Genomic DNA, 22,366 nt, shown 5'->3' with positions numbered 1-22,366 from the left:
GTGCTGTGTGTGTGTGGGTTCATGTTGTTGGGACTGAATGCAGAGAAAAGGCCCATGGAGCAGCTTCCTTTCACTTTTTTTCCTCTCAGTGCTCAAATACTCCAAGCTGTCTCGGTGTTCCCCTTAGGTGAGGTTAACTGGCCTTAATAGAGCCTTATCGAAGCCCTACAGGTTGCTGTAAGCAGCCATGACGCCATTGTTATGAAAAGCAGCTAGCTTTGTTAGCGCTGTTTGTGCCTCTGACTCCCTTTTTTTCCACCTATTTTCCTTTTATTTGCTGCCTCCCCCCTCCTCGCAGCCTCCCCTTTTGTAGTGCCGTGTTACTCTTTCCACCTCAGGTAAAATGGCAGAATGCGCCAGGGCGACGCTTCAATAACTGTTTTCCCCTCAGGATAATAAAGACTAAATCTCTCTGTCATTTTCAATTCTGCGCAAGCTTGGATGGGAGAGTGGGGAAATGCGACCTTACAAGTCCTTTGTGCTCCCGTTCCCCCTCTCTTTCTCGCAGAAAGATGCGGAGCGCTCGCTGTGTTTTCAAGTGACGGGGGGAGAAAATGAAAGGCAGGGTTATTTATAAATGTATTAAAAATGAATGCATTTATGAGGTGCTGTTTTCCAGCCATTCTCTGCTTGCCATTGTTGTGTCTCTATACCCCTCCGTCTGTGCATACAAAGCCCTCCAGAATTCCTTCGAAATCGTATTTATTCCCTTTGAACGCGGAGGCGCAGCGAATGCAGGAAGTAAACAAACTGTGTGTCTGATCTCCGCTGTCTCTTCCTGTTTCTTGTCATGTGACAGGTGACGGCCTGGACAACAGCGTGGCTTCTCCGAGCACGGGGGATGACGATGACCCGGATAAAGAAAAGAAGCGCAACAAGAAGAGAGGGATCTTCCCCAAGGTGGCCACCAACATCATGAGAGCATGGCTCTTCCAGCACCTAACAGTGAGTTGAATGAAACGGCATTTGTTCTCAGTCGCTCTCAGTTTCATATCACGTGTGCACACTGAACTTCACAGCCACGGGCTCTCTTACACCAACACACACACACACGGACACACACACACACATTTTCTATGTTTGACACAAATACACTTGCACACAAAGGAGCACACACACTCAGTGACACACACACACACACCACCACCAGACCTCCCCTCCTCTCCTCCTCCTTCCTCCCTCCATTCTCCACATTGTATCCCGGTTCGTACGGTGAACACTTCAAAGACACACGCCCGTGTAATCTGCCGGCGATCTCGGCAGCTCTCGCTCCTCATCTGCTGAAACTGAATAAGGTTGAAGCCGAGGGAGAGACGCCCCTGGCCATAACTGCAGATACATACAGTAGATGAACCTTATTAAGAACAAATCTGTCATTATTTAACAGATGCCTGAGATGCTGCACAGGCCTGTGGTTTGGCTTTATATTTACTCAATTACAGCAGGGAACACCACTGACTGCAGCACCAGCTGACAGCGTCACAAATCGTGCGGGGGGAAATAGTGTGGGAAAAAATGCATTTTGACACTGGGAGATAGAAATGGGCCAACAGTTAATTGAATGCTGTCTTCTATCATTTCAAACACAATCAGTTTACCAGCCGTACTTATCATTGCCAACATCTTTTAATGCTCACCAAAGGAAGGGAAGGAGAGAATAAATAGAAAACTTGTTCCCTCGTTTAGCTAAACAGCAAACACACCGGGCCGCGTATAATTATTGAATGCATTTTTCGCACCAGTGGCTCCTTTAAGGAGTCACTTGTGGCCTCTTTCAGCTTAATGTTGGTGAAGTTTACTGACTGACAGGCTGGATATTCACTTCGGTTCATCACGGAGAAACAACCTGAGAAAATGAGGCGTGTAGAGAGCATGTCCTGATACGTATAACAAAAACAATAATGCAATAATGTTGCATTTTATTGATCAGTTTCTGGAAATTCTCGGTTTTATTATCATCACGGAGCCACACTCTTCAAATTAAAGCTTTAAAGGTGGATACAAACTCACCTTTAACCACTTAAATGTTAGAAACTAACGCAGCTGTAAACTTTATTTATTACTTCATTAAAATAAGTGTTGAATAGCTTTGTATTCCAACAGTAATCGGTGTTATAGAGGGTTTGGTTAGTAGTAGTCCATGTCTCTCCTCCTCTGGCTTTAAACAGCATGATGAAAACATTTCAGAGACTTGTAAACTGTCCAACATGTTTGTAATACATGATAAATAATACATCAATGTGCAATCCAGACTGAATATCCTGCTCGGTTTATGTCCAAAATTTACAAATGAATATGGAAAAACAGTAAACAGGGTATTTGTTGCTTGAATTTCGAGTGAAATTCAAACAATTCAAACAAGAGATTAACTGTAATTTAACTTACAGGAGTAAAACTGCATCGTAGATGGAGTTCACATGAAAAGCTGTAAATACTGATACTGATACTATATTATGGTCAAAGTCCTGATTACATCTTGAATCCAGTGCTGTGTTGAGGAAACGTTTGCATCACACACATTCTGCCTACGTCAGGAGAACACGATACAGCTCCGCTGAGAGGGTGTTGGTTTGAATTGCACAAGCCCACAGAGAGGATTCTGGGTAAAGTAATTTTGTCGTTGGATTATGGATAATGCATGGGGCTCCACTTTTTATTTATTTGCAGCCTGTTGTTGATGTTGATGGTGCGCAGCGTGAAGCGTCCTCCTCTGCTTCCAACGCCGTTAATGGTCGAGCTGAAGCTTCGTTGTGTGTCATGTGGCAGCGATCCATGTTGTATATCTGTGTACTCACACATCGCACAGGGCTGCTTTTCCATTTTGTTTCTCCTCTCGTCCTCCCCTTTCCATCTGACCCCCTCCATCTCCTTCGCAAACTTCTCCATCGCCCCGCACACACGAACACATCATCATCATCACACATGCACACTCGCCTCTCCCTCCAACTCCCTGACCTCGACCCCCTACACCCACTGAAACCTTTCGGGGCTGCAGAGGAAAAGGTGTTTGAAACATACACACATCCTGTCTGTGGAAAACGCAGGCCGGCGCGCACTCACAGCAACACACCTACTGTGTCATATTACACCATGAGTCGGGCTTATGGGAGGCTTCTGCTCTGTTAGATCTCAAACAGTGGGAAGGATATAAGTGAGTGTCAAGGGAGCGAGGGAGAGGGAGGAGAAGAAGCGGAGGAGAAGGGCGAGGAGGTGGAGAGGGGATAAGGAGGATCCATCAGACTTCTCTGTCTTCCAGGCGAAAGAGAACGAGGGACTAAAGCGTGCACACAAGCGGGCGCACGGCGGCACGTAGGGTCGGCTGCTTTAGTGCAAACAGAGCCTCAGAACCGTGAAGTCGATGGAAAAATCCCTTCCAGAGTGTTTAGTCTCTTTAGTAAGCAAAATAGAAAATGAAACCCAGAGCTGTTTATGGGAAATGTGGTCTTAATCTTGAGAAACACTGGCATTAACAATACCACTGGTGTCGGATAAATGCTCGCAGTGGTCTCATTTGTTTACACTAATCATTCTTGAGTGTCACCAATAATTTAATCAGCATATGCCCGTGTTTAAAGCTGCTACACGGAGCACCTCTAATGGAAGAACATTTACAGTATCTCTTACGCTGGCAGCTTGTCTCTCATAAACATGGACAGCTGATCCAGGCTCATCCGCGGCATCATCAGCTGGCCGGCCTTTGTCTCACAGGGGGATGGAGGATGTGAGTCTGGCCCCTTAGAGATAGACACAATGCCAATTAGGCACAGGCAGACGCGTGCACGCACACTACACACACAGATTCATGGAGTTTAGATCTGTTGTTTCTCAATATGCAGTGGAGAGACAGTGAGGCGTAATGCAACATAAGAGAGTGGAATAGAAGTTTGGATACCCACCTTGGTGTGTTTTCTGTTCTTCGCCCTCACACTTGGACCCTCAGGGGAGCTCCCATTGTACCGGAGCGGAAGGGGAAGGTGGGTGGCAGTCTCAGGCTGCAAGTGCACCAGCAGGGTAGGTGGTAGGTGGCATTCAAATGTTTTTTTAAGGGTTGTTTTGAAGATATTTCTGCATCTCTGCTCATGTATCCATCAAGGATTTGCTAATTTCCACTGCCTTGATCTCGCAGGAAAACCGAGACTGTGTTTGATATGAGCATGGACACCTTCCGCTGTCGCTCCCTAGATATCTGGTGTTATTATTACCAGTGTCAGCACTCTCGCGTGATGGTTAGACTGACAGATAGAGCGGCGGTATTGAATTTGTGACGATGACGACAGTCGCAGCTCGCCGAGTTCTCTCCAACACACCCAATGAGCTCATGTGTTGTCGACAGCACTTGTGGGACAAGTTTCATCGGAAGAATTTGGCTGCCCCGACTTGGAGAGGCTACAAAACATTAGCGTTTACCGCCTGTCACCAATGGGCGAACCGCGCCGCTCGCTGCCAGCCGGACATGCAGCTGTAAACTTGGTGGGGAACCAAAATAAAGGCGAGGGGAGGGCTTTCTGCTGTTTGTTTTCCTATTGACATTCTTAATTCAACATACGTCGTGACGACTCGCATAAATAAACTCCAAAAACACTTGTTTTTCCCCAACAGACAAGCTCACCTTTATAACGGCAGCGAGGATACATTTAAACTTGTATACCTGCCGAGAGTTTTATTGAAATAATAATGAAACAAAAATAATTCAAGTCGTAGAATCAATTCCAAGGTGGTTGCATAACCTCCACGTTGCTTTGTGAAACAAGCAAGAAGAGACGAGCCTTCAGAGTCAGAAGCAGAGCCCACTCTCTCTCCTCCATCCCTCATATTGTGCACTTTGAATCCCACCACTCCCCCTCCTCCCCGCGCCCCTCCCGCCTCACAAACGGTATTTTCTTGTTTAATTTAACAAGAAATGAGTAGTAAATGAAAGCTCAGGCCTCAAATCCCCAACGCGCCCTGTGCTCTGCTCTCCACTCCCCTATGAAAAGGCAATTTGTGAAATTATGTGATAGAGTAATTAGATGGAATTCACCCCCGCCTCCTCACTACACACACCGACCGTATCCCCGTTTAGATTGTTGCCTTGCTAAACTGAAGTAGGTGTGTGTATGTGTGCGTGTGGTGTGTGTGTGTGTGTGTGTGTAAAAGAAGGGCAGGGGGGTTTTGGCATTCAGAGTGTTAGCATCGGTATATTAGCCTGGCAGACTGGGACACACACTCTCTCATACACATTATCGCTAACACTCTCTCATTCTGGCTCTCCTCCCCTCCTATTTGTACACAGACTCAGTGTAACGAGGGGCAGCCGTGATCGCAGCTCATAAAAGAAGCCAACCCGCAAACCCTCAATGAGCTGCTTTTTTTTCCCTCCTCCTCCTTTCTCCCCTTAAAACGTGTAAAATGCGCAGAGAGAGAGAGAGAGAGAGTATAAAAAATCCAACTGGAAGGCATAATCCCCCGTTAATACAATTAGAGTCTAATTTAACCGCTCGTGTACGCAGATGTAGCCGAGCTGGGGGAGCCGCCGTTACCCCCCCTTGGAAATTTTTTTCGACGCAGCAGCGTGCAGCAGGGTTTCTGAGCAGAAACAGGTGTGAAAGGCAATATAATTCATTTCTGCGCTGGCAGAGGAGGCCGGGGGCCTCGCTGTCGTGGGCCCTGGGTGGTGGAAGAATCCAGGCAGGGTGTGCCGGGTGGGTGGAGGGTGGGAGGAGGTGATGGATGGACGGATGGGTAGATGGGTAGTCGGATAGGTGCATTAATCATTAAAGCCGAGACATTTTCTCCTCGTATCTCAACGACTGGGGATCACACAGAACGCATGCACTTTTGCACTTATACACCAAATTTGATTTCATCGCTGTAAATTGTTTTAATTTGACTTTATAGTTTTGATTCGTCCAAACGAGATCTAATATTTTTTTTACGACGATTATGTTGTGGTGTTGTTTGGAGCGCCGGACCAAACTGACTTCACCATGTGGGATCATAAAGTCGATCTGAATTTGAGAAGAACGGGGCACAGGACAGAAAGCGCTCTCTCTGGGCTGGAGGAGGGCGTCTGCAACGGACAACATATGTGATTTTAATGACAAACAATTGTTGCTTTGACTTAAAATAAAGTTCTTCCAAGAAAATATGCATCAGGGATTGAGCAGTTAAAGTCGAGCCTTCTGCTGGTCGTGGAGTGACTCAGTGTTTTGTGTCGTCTGTTCCTGATCCAGTGTATATAATCCGTATAACGCCCTCTCAGATCCTGAACTTCTCAGCTTAGAGAACACAAACCAGATATGTAAAGCCTCGTCCAAACAGCGGACGTGAGGAGGTGAAAAAAGAACTTGTGAGGTCAGAGTTCGCCGTTGCCTCAGATGCCATTAGTCTTCGGCTGTTTATTGCTGGAGCCTGGACATGTCAGCACCCCGACCCGCCTGGAAGGCCGTTACCCGACTGGGCCAACCGAGTTTTGCAAGTGCGAAATTGTCCCAAGTCTTGGTTTTATGTCGCTTATCTGAAGTTCACTCGTGGCCATTTTTGTTGCCTTTGTTCCACAGTTCCACAGGACAAAGAGACATTACTCGCATTCATTCAAGTTGTCCTGTGATTTTTGTCAGACTTGTTTGTTATCCGCTGCTCAAAATAAGTTTCTCATGAAAAATAATTTCTATTGATCGTCCAAGGCGCCAGGATGCCTTGGCCATTACTTTGAAGACAAAGGTCAGAAAGACAGATAAATAGGAAAACATCTGCAAACTTTTTTTTTTATGCGTCTATATCCATTTTTTCATAAACGACAACAAAGGCATAATGTCCATCCTGATACTGTAAAGTAATATAGTGGCCTATGTGGCCTGGTGTCTCCGATTAGGTCTTAATTTAATCTAAGTGGCAGTCAGAATCTGAGGCGCCACCGCATTAGGATTTCAAAGAGGTCCTCAGAGACGCGAGACAGACAGACGGACAGATCTGCCAAGGGCCTGGCATGACACTGCGATGAGACCGGGCGGAAAACAAGAGAACAAGTTAGTCTTATTCTCAGCATTTTTATAGAGTTTCAGATAGTTTATCTCCGGGAATGGATTTGGCTTTGGGCTGTGTGTGTCTGTCTTTGAAGGCTAGTGTTTGTGTAAATGTGTGTGTGTGTGTGTGTGTTTGTACGAGGGCATTTGGAGGCAAAGGCTTGTCCGTACCAGTTGCAGTTGGAGTGGTCGGTGTCAAAGAGGAGGCAGCTGAGTCAACCTGCCCACCCCCACAATACACACACACACACGCACACACACACACACGCACGCACACACACACACTCATACTGTGCACCAACCCCCACATTACCCCACACCTTGTAATGAAAACATCATCAATTATCCCTCTTGACAGGCCCCAGGGACTAAAGGCAGACAGCTCTCTTTGGGGGCTTCTCTGTGTGGACTGACCCTCGCAGATACACAGACTCGCTTCTCACACACTTTGCAACCATCTCATGAGTGCGTGTGTGCGTGTTTTCTCTTTTTCTTCTTCTACTGTGCGTATTAAAAGCTGATAGGCCAGATGACCTGTGTTTTTCCGGGAGGGTAGATAGCGTTCCACTGGAAGAGGTTAGATAGTAAAGACCAGTCCATGTGGTGGAGGTGTCTCTGTATGTGTGAATGGATCTGTGTGTGATGTGAGGTTCTGGGGGGGGGGGGCGTAAAAAGGCGAGGAGGGGTAATGGTATAGCCGGGGCTGGGGGAGGCCGTCAGTCCTGACAGGGAGTCCTGAAAGGCCATCTGTTTCGTGATTGATGGATGGAATGATGGATGGATGGGTAGATGGATGGAGGGATACAGTATATGGGAGAGAGACTGACACATGGCAGATGTTGGCAGTTTGGTCTGCAGAAAAAACGGGCTGATGTCTGTGATTTTGGTCGATCGTGTGCTGAGAGGTTCCTCCACCGTGGTGCAGATGCAATTTGGACCTTAATGTGTTTCATAAGTTCTGGTTTCTAAGCAGAGTTCATGTGTTCGGTGACCTGCCAGGAATCCGACGGTGGGAAAAACACTGCATACGTTTCATTTTTTTATGTATATATATAATTGAGTATTAAGATCATGTTAATATTGAATTGTGGTCTCATGTTACATGGAAATGTGAGCGGTAAATGTTAACTTGTTTGACTCTTCAGTGAACGTTTTACACCAGAGAAAGCAGTCCAACCCAACACCTTCAGGCTCGCGTGTGCTCGGAGAGCGATTTTCTTTTCTTTTCATGTATAAGTCAGGTCTTTCACAAAGTCCCTTTACATTTCTGTCAAATCCTTTATTTCGGCTCTTTTCTCCCACTTTCTCTCCTCTGCCTCTTGTATCGTTTTACCCCGCTTTTTAAAAGCCCTCAAGGGCAGTTAACTTTTAATTCATGTCCCCTTTGAACTTTTCCAAAATGTCTGCCACAGATCTGGACCGAGAGAGCGAGCATGTGTGCGTGAGTGTGTTGATCTGGCCTCAGTCGAGGGGGCGGTCGGTGTGTTTCCTTGAGAACGTGAGAACTTTACAGACCCTCAAGGTCGGTCAGTAGCACTGGAGGGGATCAGCAGTCGCAAGACATCTTACACGGCTCCAAGCAACACACACACACACACACGAACAAGCTTCTTTTTTTAATTTCTGTTTTATTACAAATTATATTTTTTACAAATGGCTTTTTAACGTGACTTGCCAAGTGAGAAAATGTTTTATACAAAATCTTATTTTGGCTCGGTGGTTGTTTTTTAATAATGTTTTAAAATTTAACATGTTTAAATGATTAAACTTCAAAGTGAGAGGAAATTTAATCTTCCTCTCTTAATTTCTCAATTATCTCATCACTATTATTACCATCTTCCTCGTCTTCTTGCCTCGCCGTCCTCCCTCTTTCCCCTCGCCCCTCCCCCCGCAGCCCTCATACAATTTCATAGTTGGGAAACTATGAAACAGTTCAGTGTGTGGTTTCATTGTTGTACGTCTGAGTGATTGATGGCTTCATGCTGAAGCTGTGTTTCACACTCGTTCTATTTTTCATTATCAGCTGTATGCGATAAGTGTGTGTGTGTGTGCGCGCGCGCGGATGTGTGTGTCTCCAGCTTGAACAAAGGCCCAATAACTCAGATGTGTGAAATCATTCTTGGTTTGGTACCCACTAATCAGTTTACGATGATTTGCAAATCCGTAGAAGAGGCCCACTCTGAGGCCTCAGACACACACAAACACACTCAGATGTAAACACACACACACACACACACACATGCACAGACCCACAGCAGTGACGTCAGCGGCTGGGTGGGGTGTGGAGTTCCCCACCATCACTGTGGTATTTATTGGAGAGTGAGTGGCAAGTTGTCGTGTGGAAGAGTCAGGGAAAAATATTGTCATACGTCTGTGGTTAGCTTGATGGAAAGATTCTATCCGACGTTTATAGATTAGCAATGTTCGTGGTTTCGCCTCTAAGTCATTTCCTTCTTTTTGTTTAAAACTCCTTAAGTGAAGCTTTGGCAGTGGAGTGTGGACCACCTCTCGAGAAGCAGAGTTTAGCATGGACTCTTTGTGTAGCATGATTTTTTTTGTTTTTTGTTCAGCCAGTCATATATTAAATCTGCTAAGTGTGAAATCACATTAGCGCTAGCTGTTAGCCATTATCCATTAGGCTGTGTTTGGTGATCCAGAGGATTGTGGGATCTTTTCTGGCTGGAGTCAGCAGCTCAATACCTTTTACTTACAGCAACTGCAGCAGCCTGCCCTAGATACATTTGGTGTGTGTGTGTGTGTGTGTGTGTGTGTGTGTGTGTGTGCGATTGCATATGCAGTTGTGCTATTATTTGTTCGTGTCAGCTTCCCGTCTCCTGTGTGAGTGCTGTGTGCGCGAGTCTTTGTGTCTCATTCCATGCGTGTGCTCGATGGATCCTGTGGCTTTGCCATCGTGGTAATCAGTTTGCGCGTTGGCTGAACTAATTTATCAATTCAGTTCCTCCCACTTGTATTCTCTCCCATGCGTGAACCCCGCTCTCTCTTTTCCACTACACTCCGTCTCAGACAAAACACTTCTCTCTGACAAACCATAAGGGTTTCCTATCTTTTATGCATGCCTTCTGCCTCTCTGACTCCTCTCTCCCTCTCCTCTCTTCTTCCATGACTCCCTCTCACTTCTTTTTTTTTTCTTCTCTTTTCTTTCTCTCTACAACGTACAGCTGTGTTGCCTTACATGTTAATGGCCTTGAACCATGATATCATAGTAATATTGGTGCACTTGGGCTCTTTCAAAGGCATCGGGGGGAGCGCTATGATTTATAGATGAGGTATCTTGTGATATCTATCCATAACTCATCGTTTTACACCTTCATGTCTCGTAATTTTATGATTAAAGTTTTCTGCTGAGGCTCATGAAGCACCGGAGGCAGGTGCTATGGAAGGTATGACCATCGGCTGGTAGTGTGCTGACCCAGGGTGCCCCTGTGGAGCGGGGCGGTCAAGTGTGTGCTTGTGTGCATCTGTGACACACACACACACACGCAGTATTACAGGTATGCTGGTGTGTACATGTGTGTGTCGCGATGTGTGTATTTGTGTGTGCGTCCAGTGAAGTGAGAGAAATCATAGCTAGTGAACCAGGTGGTGAATGCAGACAGGCAATAACTCATGGTAGAGGAGTCGAGCAGCGCTGAGGGCTCGCCGAGGAGATGTGGTGGGAAAAAACCCACACCGGCGCGCACACGCCTCCATTTTTCTCACTTTTCGCTATCTTGTCCTTCTTGTTCTCCGTCTCCCCCTCTTTCACAGATGTCTATGTTCCTCCTCTTTCGTTCCCTGCCTTCCAACACGCTCCCTCCCTACTATACATCTTTCATTTTGCATATTTGTGTGTTTCTTCCCGGTTCCCTTTCTTCCGCTCTCTCTGAAGCCGCACCGTCGTAGTGTTAGCAGCGGCAGGCGGGGAAGTGAACAGGGCTGAGGGTGCTGCTCACTTGTTTGTTACGACAGATTAAGTCATTGATTTGTAAAAGCGGTGCACTGATGGAGAAGGCCCTCCGCCGCCGAAGACGGGGAGGGTGAGAGAAAGCGGAAGAGGGAGACGGAGGGACGCGTTTGGCTGAGGAGAAACAGGCGAGGATATTAAAATCGCACATGAGAGGCAACGGTAAAGAGGGGAGTTAGGTGGAGGTGGAAAAAAAAGGGGGGAGAGGAGGAGGAGGCAGCATGAGATAGTTAAGAAAAACGCTAAATATAGAACAGAGGGGGCAGAGACGGGGGAGAAAGATACGGAGATAGAGGAAGGAGGGAGGGGTGTAGCCGTAGTTTGAATGACAGAGATGTCAGAGAAAGACAAGAGGAGGAAGAGTGAGAGGGAACGGCTGTGTCCTCCTTCTTTCTTAGACTTTGCCGCTCCAAAGAGCATAAGGGAGCAATTGTGAAATACCCTCACCTAGTTTCAGCACACCCCCAACCCGGGTTCTTTTCACCCCCCCGGGGGCCAACGGTGAGTTTCTAATTAAAACGTCAGGGGCAAAAGGGTAATTATGATAATAACATAATAATATCGCAGGGGTTATTAGAATGTTCTGTGGTCCCCAAATTGCTTCCTCGGAGAGATCGGATTTCAGTGGCATTACGTAAAGTCAAATTTCCTTGAAAGTCAGGTGAAATGAAATGGATTCCCCCATGGTCGCGGTGCAATCTGAGAATACGATTCCCTCTTGTATGTCAGAGACACCGAGTCTAAAAAAAGCCCCTCAGTTTTTCTCACTACAATGACACATATCCACACGCGCGCACACACGCACCCCCCTCCTCGCTTACTTCCAGCCTCAATTAAGTCAGACGAGTTTGTGTGATTAGCTTGTGTGCTCGTTAATTTAATAGTTTTTGTTTGTTGCCGTGAACCCTGCCGCTCTCCGCAACCCCCGTGTAACGAGCTCTGCGGATCGTATCTGCGTGTAACAACAGCACATTTGATTTTAAGTCGAGAGATCGCTGTTTGGATGCTACCTCCCAGCACTGTAGCTCGGAGCTAGCATGCTGGCGCTCCGAGGGGCAACCCCGCTGTTCTCGCTCAGCGTTCTGTGGTACCTGACTGGGATGAGGCTTTGTGGATCCCTCCTACTCTTCATTTACACACCCCTCCGTCCCCGGCAGCCCTGAGGCAGCCCACCTCCAGCTGTGGCTGCCGTTCACTGCGCCGCTTGGTGCAAGCACCGATTGCTTTGGAGTGCCTCCCCTCGCTCAAATAGGCAGTAATTACGGGCTTAAAGAGGTTTAGTGGTCCAGCAAACTACATAATCACCCCCTGAATTAGCCCTAGCTCATCAGCCTCAGTCCAACGAGCAGCGCTTACCACTAGCACTAGCTAGCATGCTGCACCCCCTTCCCTTTATTGCACAGAGGGAAGCACAGCAGCAGGTGTCGTGCAACATCCGGCCCCCTTAATAAATTTAGCCTCCCCTGAGCTGGAATAGGGAGGACTAATGAAGCACGCCCTCGCTCTTAGTGAAAGCAACCAGCGAGTGCAGCAGACGCCACACATACAGCACACAATATAAGATGCTCTCCATCACCACCAGCAGACCTCACCCTTTACATTCTATGCTAAACCCAACAATACGGCACTTTGTTAAGACTTGAGACTCGGTCATGTGCACACACGCTATAAGCTTCAGTGTACACATGTGGAGACCCACCCAACTGTGGAGCACACGGATGGTTGTTCACACCCTGCAGCACAGCAGGAGCAGCTACACACCGGCTGCCGCCCGCCAATATCTCATGTGCCCCTCAGAGTTCTAGGAAAACGGTGTGCGATGCTAATCATCAATTATCATAGTTGAGAAGATGGTAATGCTGTACATTGTCTAATCCACTTTGTAGTGGAGCTTTAATGACATACTTTTCACCCCTTTGCGCCGCTAACTAGATTTATCTCATTCCCATAGGCAACAGCGCTGTGAGATTTCCCTAAATCAACAAAAGCTGTTTTTTGAGGGAGAAATGCTCATTAATGAATGAAAGGCACAAGAACATCTGTTTTTTTTTTTCTTTATCTCCAGAAGAGATGGAGCGATTTGATGACAAAAACAGTTTGAATGGGGGTTTCTTTGTCATTTCGGGGGGTATATATATATATATATATATATATATCGAGGTTTTGGAAGAAAGAAAAAAAAGCGGTGGTGAATTATTCATGCTACAGGCTCAGAGTTGGTTTACTGTAGTCCAACGCCATTAAAGAGGCTTTTTTCTTGCGCATTACAGTGCTAAGATGGGGGGCGGCGTTTATTTTGTGCAGACATTACAGAGGGCACTGAGAAACTCATCCTGTAGTTAGTTCATTTTGAGTCTCTCTAAAGATCTGTTTCAGCTCTGTTTTGTTATTTTGCATTGGAGCAGCCTGAATCAGAGGAAATTAGGTTAGGGGTGCTTTGTTTTTTTTTCTGTTGTTGTTTTGTTCGCTCTCACTCTTTTCTTTTTTTTTTTTCTTTCTTTAATCCCCCCTTTCTCCCAGAGCCAGCTTTGTTGCTGGGTCCCTGCTCCCTAATGAAGTCAAAGGGATGTCAGTCGATGCCACCTACACAGAGAGGAATTTGAAATGGCGTAGCTCTCACAGCGCAGCTTGAACGCACACGCACGCACACACACACACACACACACACACACACACACACACACACAACCACACACAACTGGAGGATGAAACTTCCACTGAATGAGCAACAAAATTTCTGAAATTGGAAGCTTGTTGTATGAGATACAGCAGACTTACAGTTTGGACCGCTTGTTTTATAGTCTGCCTGTGCTCATGGTTCTGGGCATTTGTTGTTAGCATAACAATGTGCTCGCCTCCCCAAATATTTAAGGTAATCTCATACACGTCTGGCAGCAGCAAGGCTACACTTCCAGTAAACTGTGTGTTCCTGAATGTGAGTGTGTGCGTGTGTGTGTGTTAGACAGTTTGGTATGATACTCTGATGCCCTTCTAGCCAAAAAGGCCCCTGGATTAGCCGTCAGGCATTCCTGATGGGCAGCTCGGTTTCCACAGAGATTTGACCTGGGACCAGCGAGGGGAACAGACCCGGCCTCGCCGAGGCTTTTCACTTGTACCTCAACTGGCACATGCAAGTCAATAACCATGCATAATGCTGCTGTAACCTGCTGCAGGTCGTTGGGGTGACTTCTTTTCTAAGTGAATAGAAGTAAATTATTGATAACAGGAAAGTGCGGCAGGGTAAATTGCTGCATATCAAAAAGCTGTTTACTGTGATTCATTGCGTTTTCTGGCATCCTTGTGCCTTGTGGCAAACCCCAACCATCTGGTGGTAAAGTAAGCTATCTCAAAATACCATTGACCCATGTCATTTATGCACAGATTGTGCAGTGTCATGGCCTCCTTTTGAGGGACATCACATGACTGTGACAACATATGATTTTCCTCTCTCTTATTCCTCCCTCCATCCCGTTTCATGGCAGCAGTTTTATAAAGCTAATGTGGCGTGTCAAGCCTTTTTAATGGGATGCACAGAGGCTTGGTAAGAAGAGCTTTAAATAGCAATATATGCAACGATAACACTGTAATGCTAATGGCTAAGGAAGGACTGAGGGGACTGTGGCTGCAGTGAATTGGTTAACAAGGGTGGAATCAAAACTCTGACATGGAGACGTGTGAGAAGAAGGCACGAAAATGTGTAAAGGTTGAGCTTTACTATCGTATTTATAGTGTTTTGTCATCAAGGTTTATGTCACTTTTAAAAGATGGATAACCCGTGTTTGAGCCAAAGCCAAATTAGAAGAAAAATGACAAAGTGAAGGGAAGAGACAGAGACAGAGAGAGAGAGAGGGAGAAAGAGAGGGGGAGAACAGGAAAGACGACTGGTTTTGCTGAGGAGGCGCGATGAAGAGAAGGGAGAACAGCAGCGAGATAAAAGACATTTCTGGAATCGCCCTCCCCTCGTGGTAGAGCGGAGCATCCCCGACAAGAGTGACTCAGACTCTCGCTCTTTGTTCCTGTTTTTCCTACTTTCTCTTATTGCTCCTGAGAGACCGAGGTGAGGCGTCGAACTCTTTTCAAGTTGGAAAAAAATACAAAATTAGAGGTGCACGACCTTTAGAAAAGTCGGTACTTTTTCCTGTTTTTAAAAGTTTTCGTTGAGTTAATAGATAGATAGATAGATAGATAGATAGATAGATAGATAGATAGATATACTGTGATAGTATATAGATATAATGTGGTTGGCAGATGAGATTAAGGTTTTTGTTGGGGCAGTTTGTCCTGTGCAGGTTAATGGTTCAGTCCAGCGGTAGTTTCTTGTCAAAGTCACATTGAGCAACCTGTCAGCCGCTCCACCTTCAGGTTTCTCAAACATAAATTAAAAAGCAGAACGGGAAATCGAATCATTACGTTGGTACCTCTCAATGTTTTTGGAGATGTGACGACTTCAGGTCACTTAAAGATATTCTGTGGAGCCTAATCATCATCCAAAACTGATGAAGCATCATTTAAAATAACTTTTATCAAGCAGACACATTTTTACAGCATTTCTTGTCGCACTGCTCGCTGTGATGGTTGCCATTTTTAAATAGTTTTCTCCAGGGTTAGGCGCGGGACAACGGGAGGAAAGCGGGGGTCTTGAGGAATATTTATGCTCTTATCTCTTCGTTAAACCCCTCGGGGGCTCCAGATATCGTTTTCCACGTCTCCTCCCCTGCGTTCCTCTCCCCCTCTTCCTCTCTTTCCTCCTCTCCTCCCGTCCGTCTATCCCCCTCTTGTTCTTGTCTGAGGGGGTCAGAGAGGAAGACGGTCAGACAGGGAGTCGATGTTACTGATGCTCTGTTACTCACCCACACAGACATCTGCACGCCAACACACACACACACATATGACCACGCACAGCTGAACTTACTTGTTGGGGGCCAAGCGAACTCAGCGGTTCAAATGAGAACAAACACACACACGCACATAAACACACACACAAACACTCTAATGTCTGCGCTGAGATGAACTCGCTAATACGAACACACTCGAGCAAAAAGCATCGACTCAAACGGACACACACACACACACATGCACGCACACACCCACGCATGCACATTCGGACTGATAAGACTCACAGAGGAGAGAAGCAAAAACACACACACACACACACACACACACACACACACCCCTCCTGGCACCCACATGCAGAGCCCAGCAGAGAGCGGCGAGCAGGGTGGAAATTCTCATGAAAGGAGTTGTATATTTGGAGAAGACATATCATTAAGATAGGCGGAGGGAAGAGGGAACGAGGGAAAGGGAGGGAAGGATGCGCAGAAACTTTCCATCTGCTCTTTTAAAGAACATGTTATTGCTTTTCTCACTAAAGGCCTTTCTCTCTCTCTCTCTCTCCCTCTCCCTCAACCCGCTGAACCACAGCCAAAGGCCGTTAAGACACCAGAATCACTCACAGACAATATTAAAACTGGGCGACTTGTTGCCGAGCGAGAAACTAAATCACAGTGTTTTGACAGATAGGAGCTAATTTGGCGGTTTCGAAAAAAAGAGGAGGACAAAAACAGTTTTGATGCTCTGGCTTTCGGGCCATCTTTTTTTTTTTCCCTGGTAACGCTTCTATTAGGAGTGTCTTACTTCGTACTTGAAAAACTCTGGCGCACGGAGCACGTTGGAGGTTTAATTAGGGTCAGGGAGGACGTTTTTGTTTTTTTTTTCAGATCCTGCACTTAGGTAAAAGTAGCAGTACCGCAATGTGAAAAACACTCAATTATAGAGGGTGAAAGTCCTGCATTCACAAGTTTGATAAGTAAAAGTTGTGTTATCAGCAAGATTAAAGCTTGAGAAGTAAAAGTGGCCGCAAAATGCTCCCTGCCGGTGTTGTGTGATCATGATCCGACGCATTCTCATGTCGTAGATGATGGAGGTGGATCTACTTTGGCTCATTTTGATAGGTAGTTTTCCAAGCAGCCTTTCAAATTACAAAAACCCCCCAAAAAATCCATTCTTGCGTAAATATATTTATATTGCGCTGCTGGCAGGATGTGTGTGTTGAGCAGAGCACAGCGAGGCCACCAAGCACTTTTTTTTTTTTTTCTCCCAGCGCTGCTTGTCTGCAGTCGAGGTTGCGTGCAAGTCCGCCTGTGTGTGACTAGTCGTGTATAGCATTCTGTCTGCATGTGTGTGCTGGGAAGCTAAAGGAGGGAAGCGCTGAAACAGGGTGTATTTGTGCTGCATCGTGGCCGCTGGCGTGGCCGCAGCCCCCCGATATCACGAGGCAGACGCTCCTTTCCCCTCACATCTACGCCACGTAAGAATGGACACATTGATCTTCCTCGCGTTCAATCAGTTTTGTTTGTTGGGGGGAAAGCCTTAAAAGACATGTTGTTCACATGATGAGCATTCACACGTCAGCTGTTAGCCTGTGTGTGTGTGTGTGTGTGTGTGGGATCTATACGTCAAGACATCAGATGACACGAGCCCAAAGAGTAATGATTCCTCACTTTTTTGCACGCATGGGCAGGCGAGCAGTGCCCCAGATTTGCAGCTATTTTCATTCTGATAACATCTGATCAGTCGGCAGCATAGCGTGGATCCTCAGACACACACAGTGTATGAATGGACAGACAGTTGACAATCACTGATGTGTGCAACCACACACACACACACACACAGAGAAAGGCACACAAAAATGGTTGCAGAACAGAAGTGGACACAAATTTGGCCAGGGGCGACAATGCAATTATAACTTAGCGCATGAAATTAGCCTCCTTGTGTTCCCATTCCCCACAACCAATCACATGGACAAGGGAAGGCTGGGAAAAAAAAAAAAAAAAACTGTCTCCTCTCTCTCCGTCGGGTCGTCCCGGCATTAAACACAATCCTGTTCATTATGCGCTGAGAAAACTGTAATGAAAAAATGAAAACGCTGGCGCCGCACAGATTTTGCACGTCTGATTGACTATTAAGTGTGTGTGTTCTTGTTAGACATACTCTGTACTGTAAATTTCACAGTGTCCGTATTTGTGGCGCCTATTGTTGGTCACCGTAACATGGGAGAGGAGCTGGATGAGTGTCAGGAGGGTGGCCTATTCCTGTCCCTCTCCATTCATGAAACGGAACAAAGATACACAGATTTTTGTGTCGAGCAGCCAAAACACACGAGGAGCCGCTCTCTGCTTTTGCTGCGGATTTGTTATCTGATATAAAATAAACCGTATGAACTAGAACGCGGTGAAACTAGCTGACAAACTGTGTCTTTTAAAAATGACCACGCTTTTGCAGGGTGAATCGCTCAGTGATCTGTAATGGTTTATCTCTTTCCTAAATGTATACATAGCATTTTGCTATGAAGTTTCCAGTTCAACAATCCATTCTCTCCCTCGCTCCCCTGTTTCTCCCTCCTCTCCTCCTCTCCTCCTCTTTTATGGTGTTCAGCAACAGTCCATGTCTTGTCCTGGTCATGAACAGAACACTGTCCTCCACGAACAAGGCTCCGTGCAACTGTGACACCCCCCCCCCCCCCCCCCGCCCCCAACTCTAATATAAATCAACAACTCCCCGAGTTCACATTTATCCAATTTATTCATTTGATATATTTAAACAGGTGTCTGGACTTTAACTGCTCTCAGCTGGCCTCTCGGGGAGGGGCTGCCGTCAATAGTTTATATTTCGACACCGGGCTTGACGTCAGTTTGGGTCATCTTTCCCGCAATTGAGCTGCTGTTTATCAGGCATTCATGAATCATGTTTTCTACAACGTCGTTTATCTCGCGTCACTGCAAATTGTCTTGTTTTGAAGAAATTCATCCCAAAAAGTTTATCTCTGTGGGAAAAAATGGATTTATATCATATAAATGTTACATCATTCCTCCCCATCGCTGGCAGATATTTAGGTATTTTAGATGTAAGATATAAAGTAAGCCTCGCTGTGGTGGCAATGTGTAATTTGGAGGAGATGTACGTTCCTTTAAAGCTGGTGGTGAGAAAATTCACGTGAATGTATTGTTTAGTCGACATCATATGACGTTGAAACATGGCGGATGGAAGTAAACAGTGGGTTGATGGCAAGAGACTTTTACCAAAGTATCGTTTCCTTCGTCTCGTCACTCAAATACTGGAAACAGCTGTCACCTCCCGACTCTGGAGATGGGACCACCTGAGGAGCATGTGAATGCAGCAATACGCATAAAGCTCAGTGTAGTTTATGTGTTGTTCCCCTTTAAACCCAACCAGGAACTGCAGAGAAAGGCTAACTGTGTCCCCTATCTATATGCTAAGCTAAGCTAACCGGTTGCTGGCTGTGGATTCAAATTTAATTGAAGGCTATATTCCACAAACTGCTCCTTGAATCGATTCAATCGTTACTGAGCACGCGATTCTCCCAATGATGGTACATTTAATTCAGAATATGTCTACAAACGTGTTTCGCGGAAGTCCTCATTCTTTGATCAAACGAACCCATTCTGTTTTACACCGGAGCAAACTCAGGCGTCCTGTTCTCGTGCCGGCTGCAGAGAGGATAAAAGCAAACGGCAGCAACAGAAGAGGTTTTAAATCCTCTTGTCTGTATTCCATCGGGTTAACGTTACATATTCCCCCGCTCACTGATTACATATGCAGCAGGGTGAAAGGGGGGCCGTCGACGCGAATATATTTGTGTAAGAGGCTGCCTAATTACCAGAGCTGGTTCTCCACTTCACTTAACTTTCTAATTGGCTTGCCTTTTTGGCTGCCATTAATTACAAGATTTCATATTCCATTAATGATCGGGGGTAGAGTGGGCACGTTCATGTGCACGCGCTCACACATACTTACAGTATACATCCAGATAGGCAGGCACACGGGCTCATACTGACACCTACGCACCAATGAGCATGAGCACACATCTCATTCTGCACCTCTCATTACGCTGTATGGTTGTCTCTGTGTGTGTGTGTGTGTGTGTAACCTGTAACAACTCTGTCTTCACTAAGAGGCACATCAAACCTTTTTTTTTTTTTTTTTTCCAACAACAAGAAGCTTCATTAAACAATTTGTGGTCAGCCTTTTGCTCATAGATGTTGTCTCTCCTCTCCTGCAGCATCCCTACCCGTCAGAAGAACAGAAGAAACAGCTGGCGCAAGACACAGGTCTCACCATCCTACAAGTGAACAACTGGTAAGTCATTACAGAGTTTACATGCAGTCGATTTCAGGGGTTTGTGCCCCGGGGCTATCCAAGTTCTTAATGATTGGAATTAATGCCTCCACTCCACCCCTTTTTTTTTTTTATCCCACACACACACACACACACACACACACACACACACACACACACACGCACGCCACTTACTGAATCATCCTCACCTAGATCAATTCATCTAAAGAGATATGGCCTGGAGTGATTTTCCAAACCAACAGTCTAACTCAGCCCCAAAAACCTGAGCCTCCATGTTAATTAAAAGTCAAAGTACCATCTGAAAACATCCAATAAAATCATCCAACTTGCAAGTTTGGTGATTTTATTGGATGTTTTCCCAGTTATACAAGAATGATTACTGAAAAAAAGAAAGTGGCAGCTCTGAGACTAATTACAGGGTTTTACTTTGACTGACTTGTTTCGGGGGTTTGTGGGTTTTCGTAGCACCTTTGAGTGTGATTAACATTTGTTCCAATCACGGACCGAACGTCTCATTTAGCATTTATCCCCAGTTTGTGCACCGGGTATCACTTGATGCTAGCTTAAAGTTCATTTTACTTGAAGACAATGGCAGCTTTATCCGTAACGAAGAATTTCCCCAAAAAGTGCCCTTACTTTTTGGTTATTACGTAATAGTATCAGCTTCTGATTATCCTCTGATCGTTATGATGTTAAAAATAATTTCATTAGGGTGTCCACTGACCATATATCCTATTATAACATTATTTAGTTTCATAATGCATTAAGCATTTTCAGCTGTGCTTGTTAGCGAGGAGCTTAGCTTAGAAGCGTGCAGCCCGGTTGCTATCCTGCCTCCTGCACATCAATGCTCTGTAAGCGCCAACTAGCCTGTTAATTGGGCGTAAGCGTGACTGGCCCGCGCCGTAAAATGCGGCTGCTAACTAGCCGTTTTAACCTTAGGTAGCACTGTTAAAGGTAGAAAGGGGCCCTGTGTCCTTGTGCGGCTTGTCTTATCAGAGAGATGGCTATCAGCACATGCTTAGTGTTATTAGCCATGTCTAATTAAAGGGGCTGGAGTCCGGATAATTGAGGTAGGGTCCGGGCAGAGGGTGTTTGATCTGAGCGGCCCCTTAAAATAATCCTTGAAAGTATCAGTCAGTCGCTAGGTACGGGCATGAAAGCGGAGACTGCAGCGAGGCAAAGAGCAGCAGGAGGAGAGAGGGAGAGTTAAAGAGGCAGACGGAGTGAAAAATAGATGAAGAGAAAGAGGGGAAGATAAGGAGAGAGGGAGCGAAAGAGATGAGACATGATAAATCCCCATTACCAGCGGTCTAATGATGTTAACATTATTCCCAGCCATTGTTCAATCTCAGACCTCAGAGACAGACAGACGTTAGATTAGGGTATGGTGTATCAGTCTATGGAGAATTCATTTTATACCGGGCCAGAAATAATGCACGCACACACACACACACACACACACACACACGCACACGCACACGCACGCATGAACACACAGGCAGAAAAAAGGCCTCCTGACCAGAGGGAATCCTGTAGAGGTTATCAAATCACGTGACCCCTCTGAAATCCATGGGGGATCAATTCTTACAGCTGAGATAAAGCCAAGCAGTGTGTGTTCGCGTGTGTGTGTGTGTGTGTGTGTGTGTTGCATGTTGTGTGAGTCAGACAGTCACATGAACAGTAGCTTGGTCACTTGCTCTCACTCTGTTTGTTGTTTTTTATTGGTAGGGGGATAGCAACACACCCCCAAGGTGTGTTGTGTGTGTGTCTGTGTAGTTGTGCATGACCAACACACACTGTGTAAATCGTGGGAGGTTAATCTTAGTTTGTGGAAGATGTTGTTGTGTGTGTGTGTGTGTTAGTGTGTGTGTGTGTGTGTGTAAGAGAGGGGAACCGGGGGTGGTTAATCTAAGAGGTATTAGCTGTTAAACCCTGCATGCTGGGATCCCGCTGCCCCCTCACATTTCGCTGTATACAAGTGTGTGTGTTTGTGTGCGTGTGTGTGTGTGTGTGCGTGTGTGTGTGTGTGCGCACGCTTGTCCAGAGGCAAATTTCCATGCAAGGTTGTTTGAGCGAGTGAGCAGTACACTGTGGCATGAAAGGGTGATTGAGACGGAGAACAATGAAGTGAGCAGACGGGGTGACAGAGGGATAAAGTCGAGAAAAAGAGGAAGATGGAGTAAAAGAGGAAGAGGAGAGGTGGAGAGAGAGAGGACGGCGGGAAGATGACAGATCTATG

At 46.0% G+C, this 22,366-nt stretch overlaps 1 protein-coding gene across 6 annotated transcripts in view; it reads left to right on the top strand.

Moving 5' to 3' along the window:
• The window catches only part of meis1b (Meis homeobox 1 b), a 138,164-nt gene that overhangs the window by 93,233 nt on the left and 22,565 nt on the right, over positions 1–22,366 (top strand). For all 6 annotated transcript variants that reach the window (XM_030442437.1, XM_030442436.1, XM_030442438.1 and 3 more), the window contains 2 exons: positions 800–945; positions 20,048–20,124. In XM_030442437.1, the coding sequence (XP_030298297.1) occupies positions 800–945; positions 20,048–20,124 (223 nt within the window). The remainder of the gene's footprint in view (positions 1–799; positions 946–20,047; positions 20,125–22,366) is intronic.

Source organism: Sparus aurata, chromosome 15 (assembly GCF_900880675.1).
Source record: "Sparus aurata chromosome 15, fSpaAur1.1, whole genome shotgun sequence".
NCBI lineage: Eukaryota > Metazoa > Chordata > Actinopteri > Spariformes > Sparidae > Sparus > Sparus aurata.
Note: the sequence above shows the minus strand (reverse complement) of the source record. Positions and strands in the feature narration are given on the sequence as shown.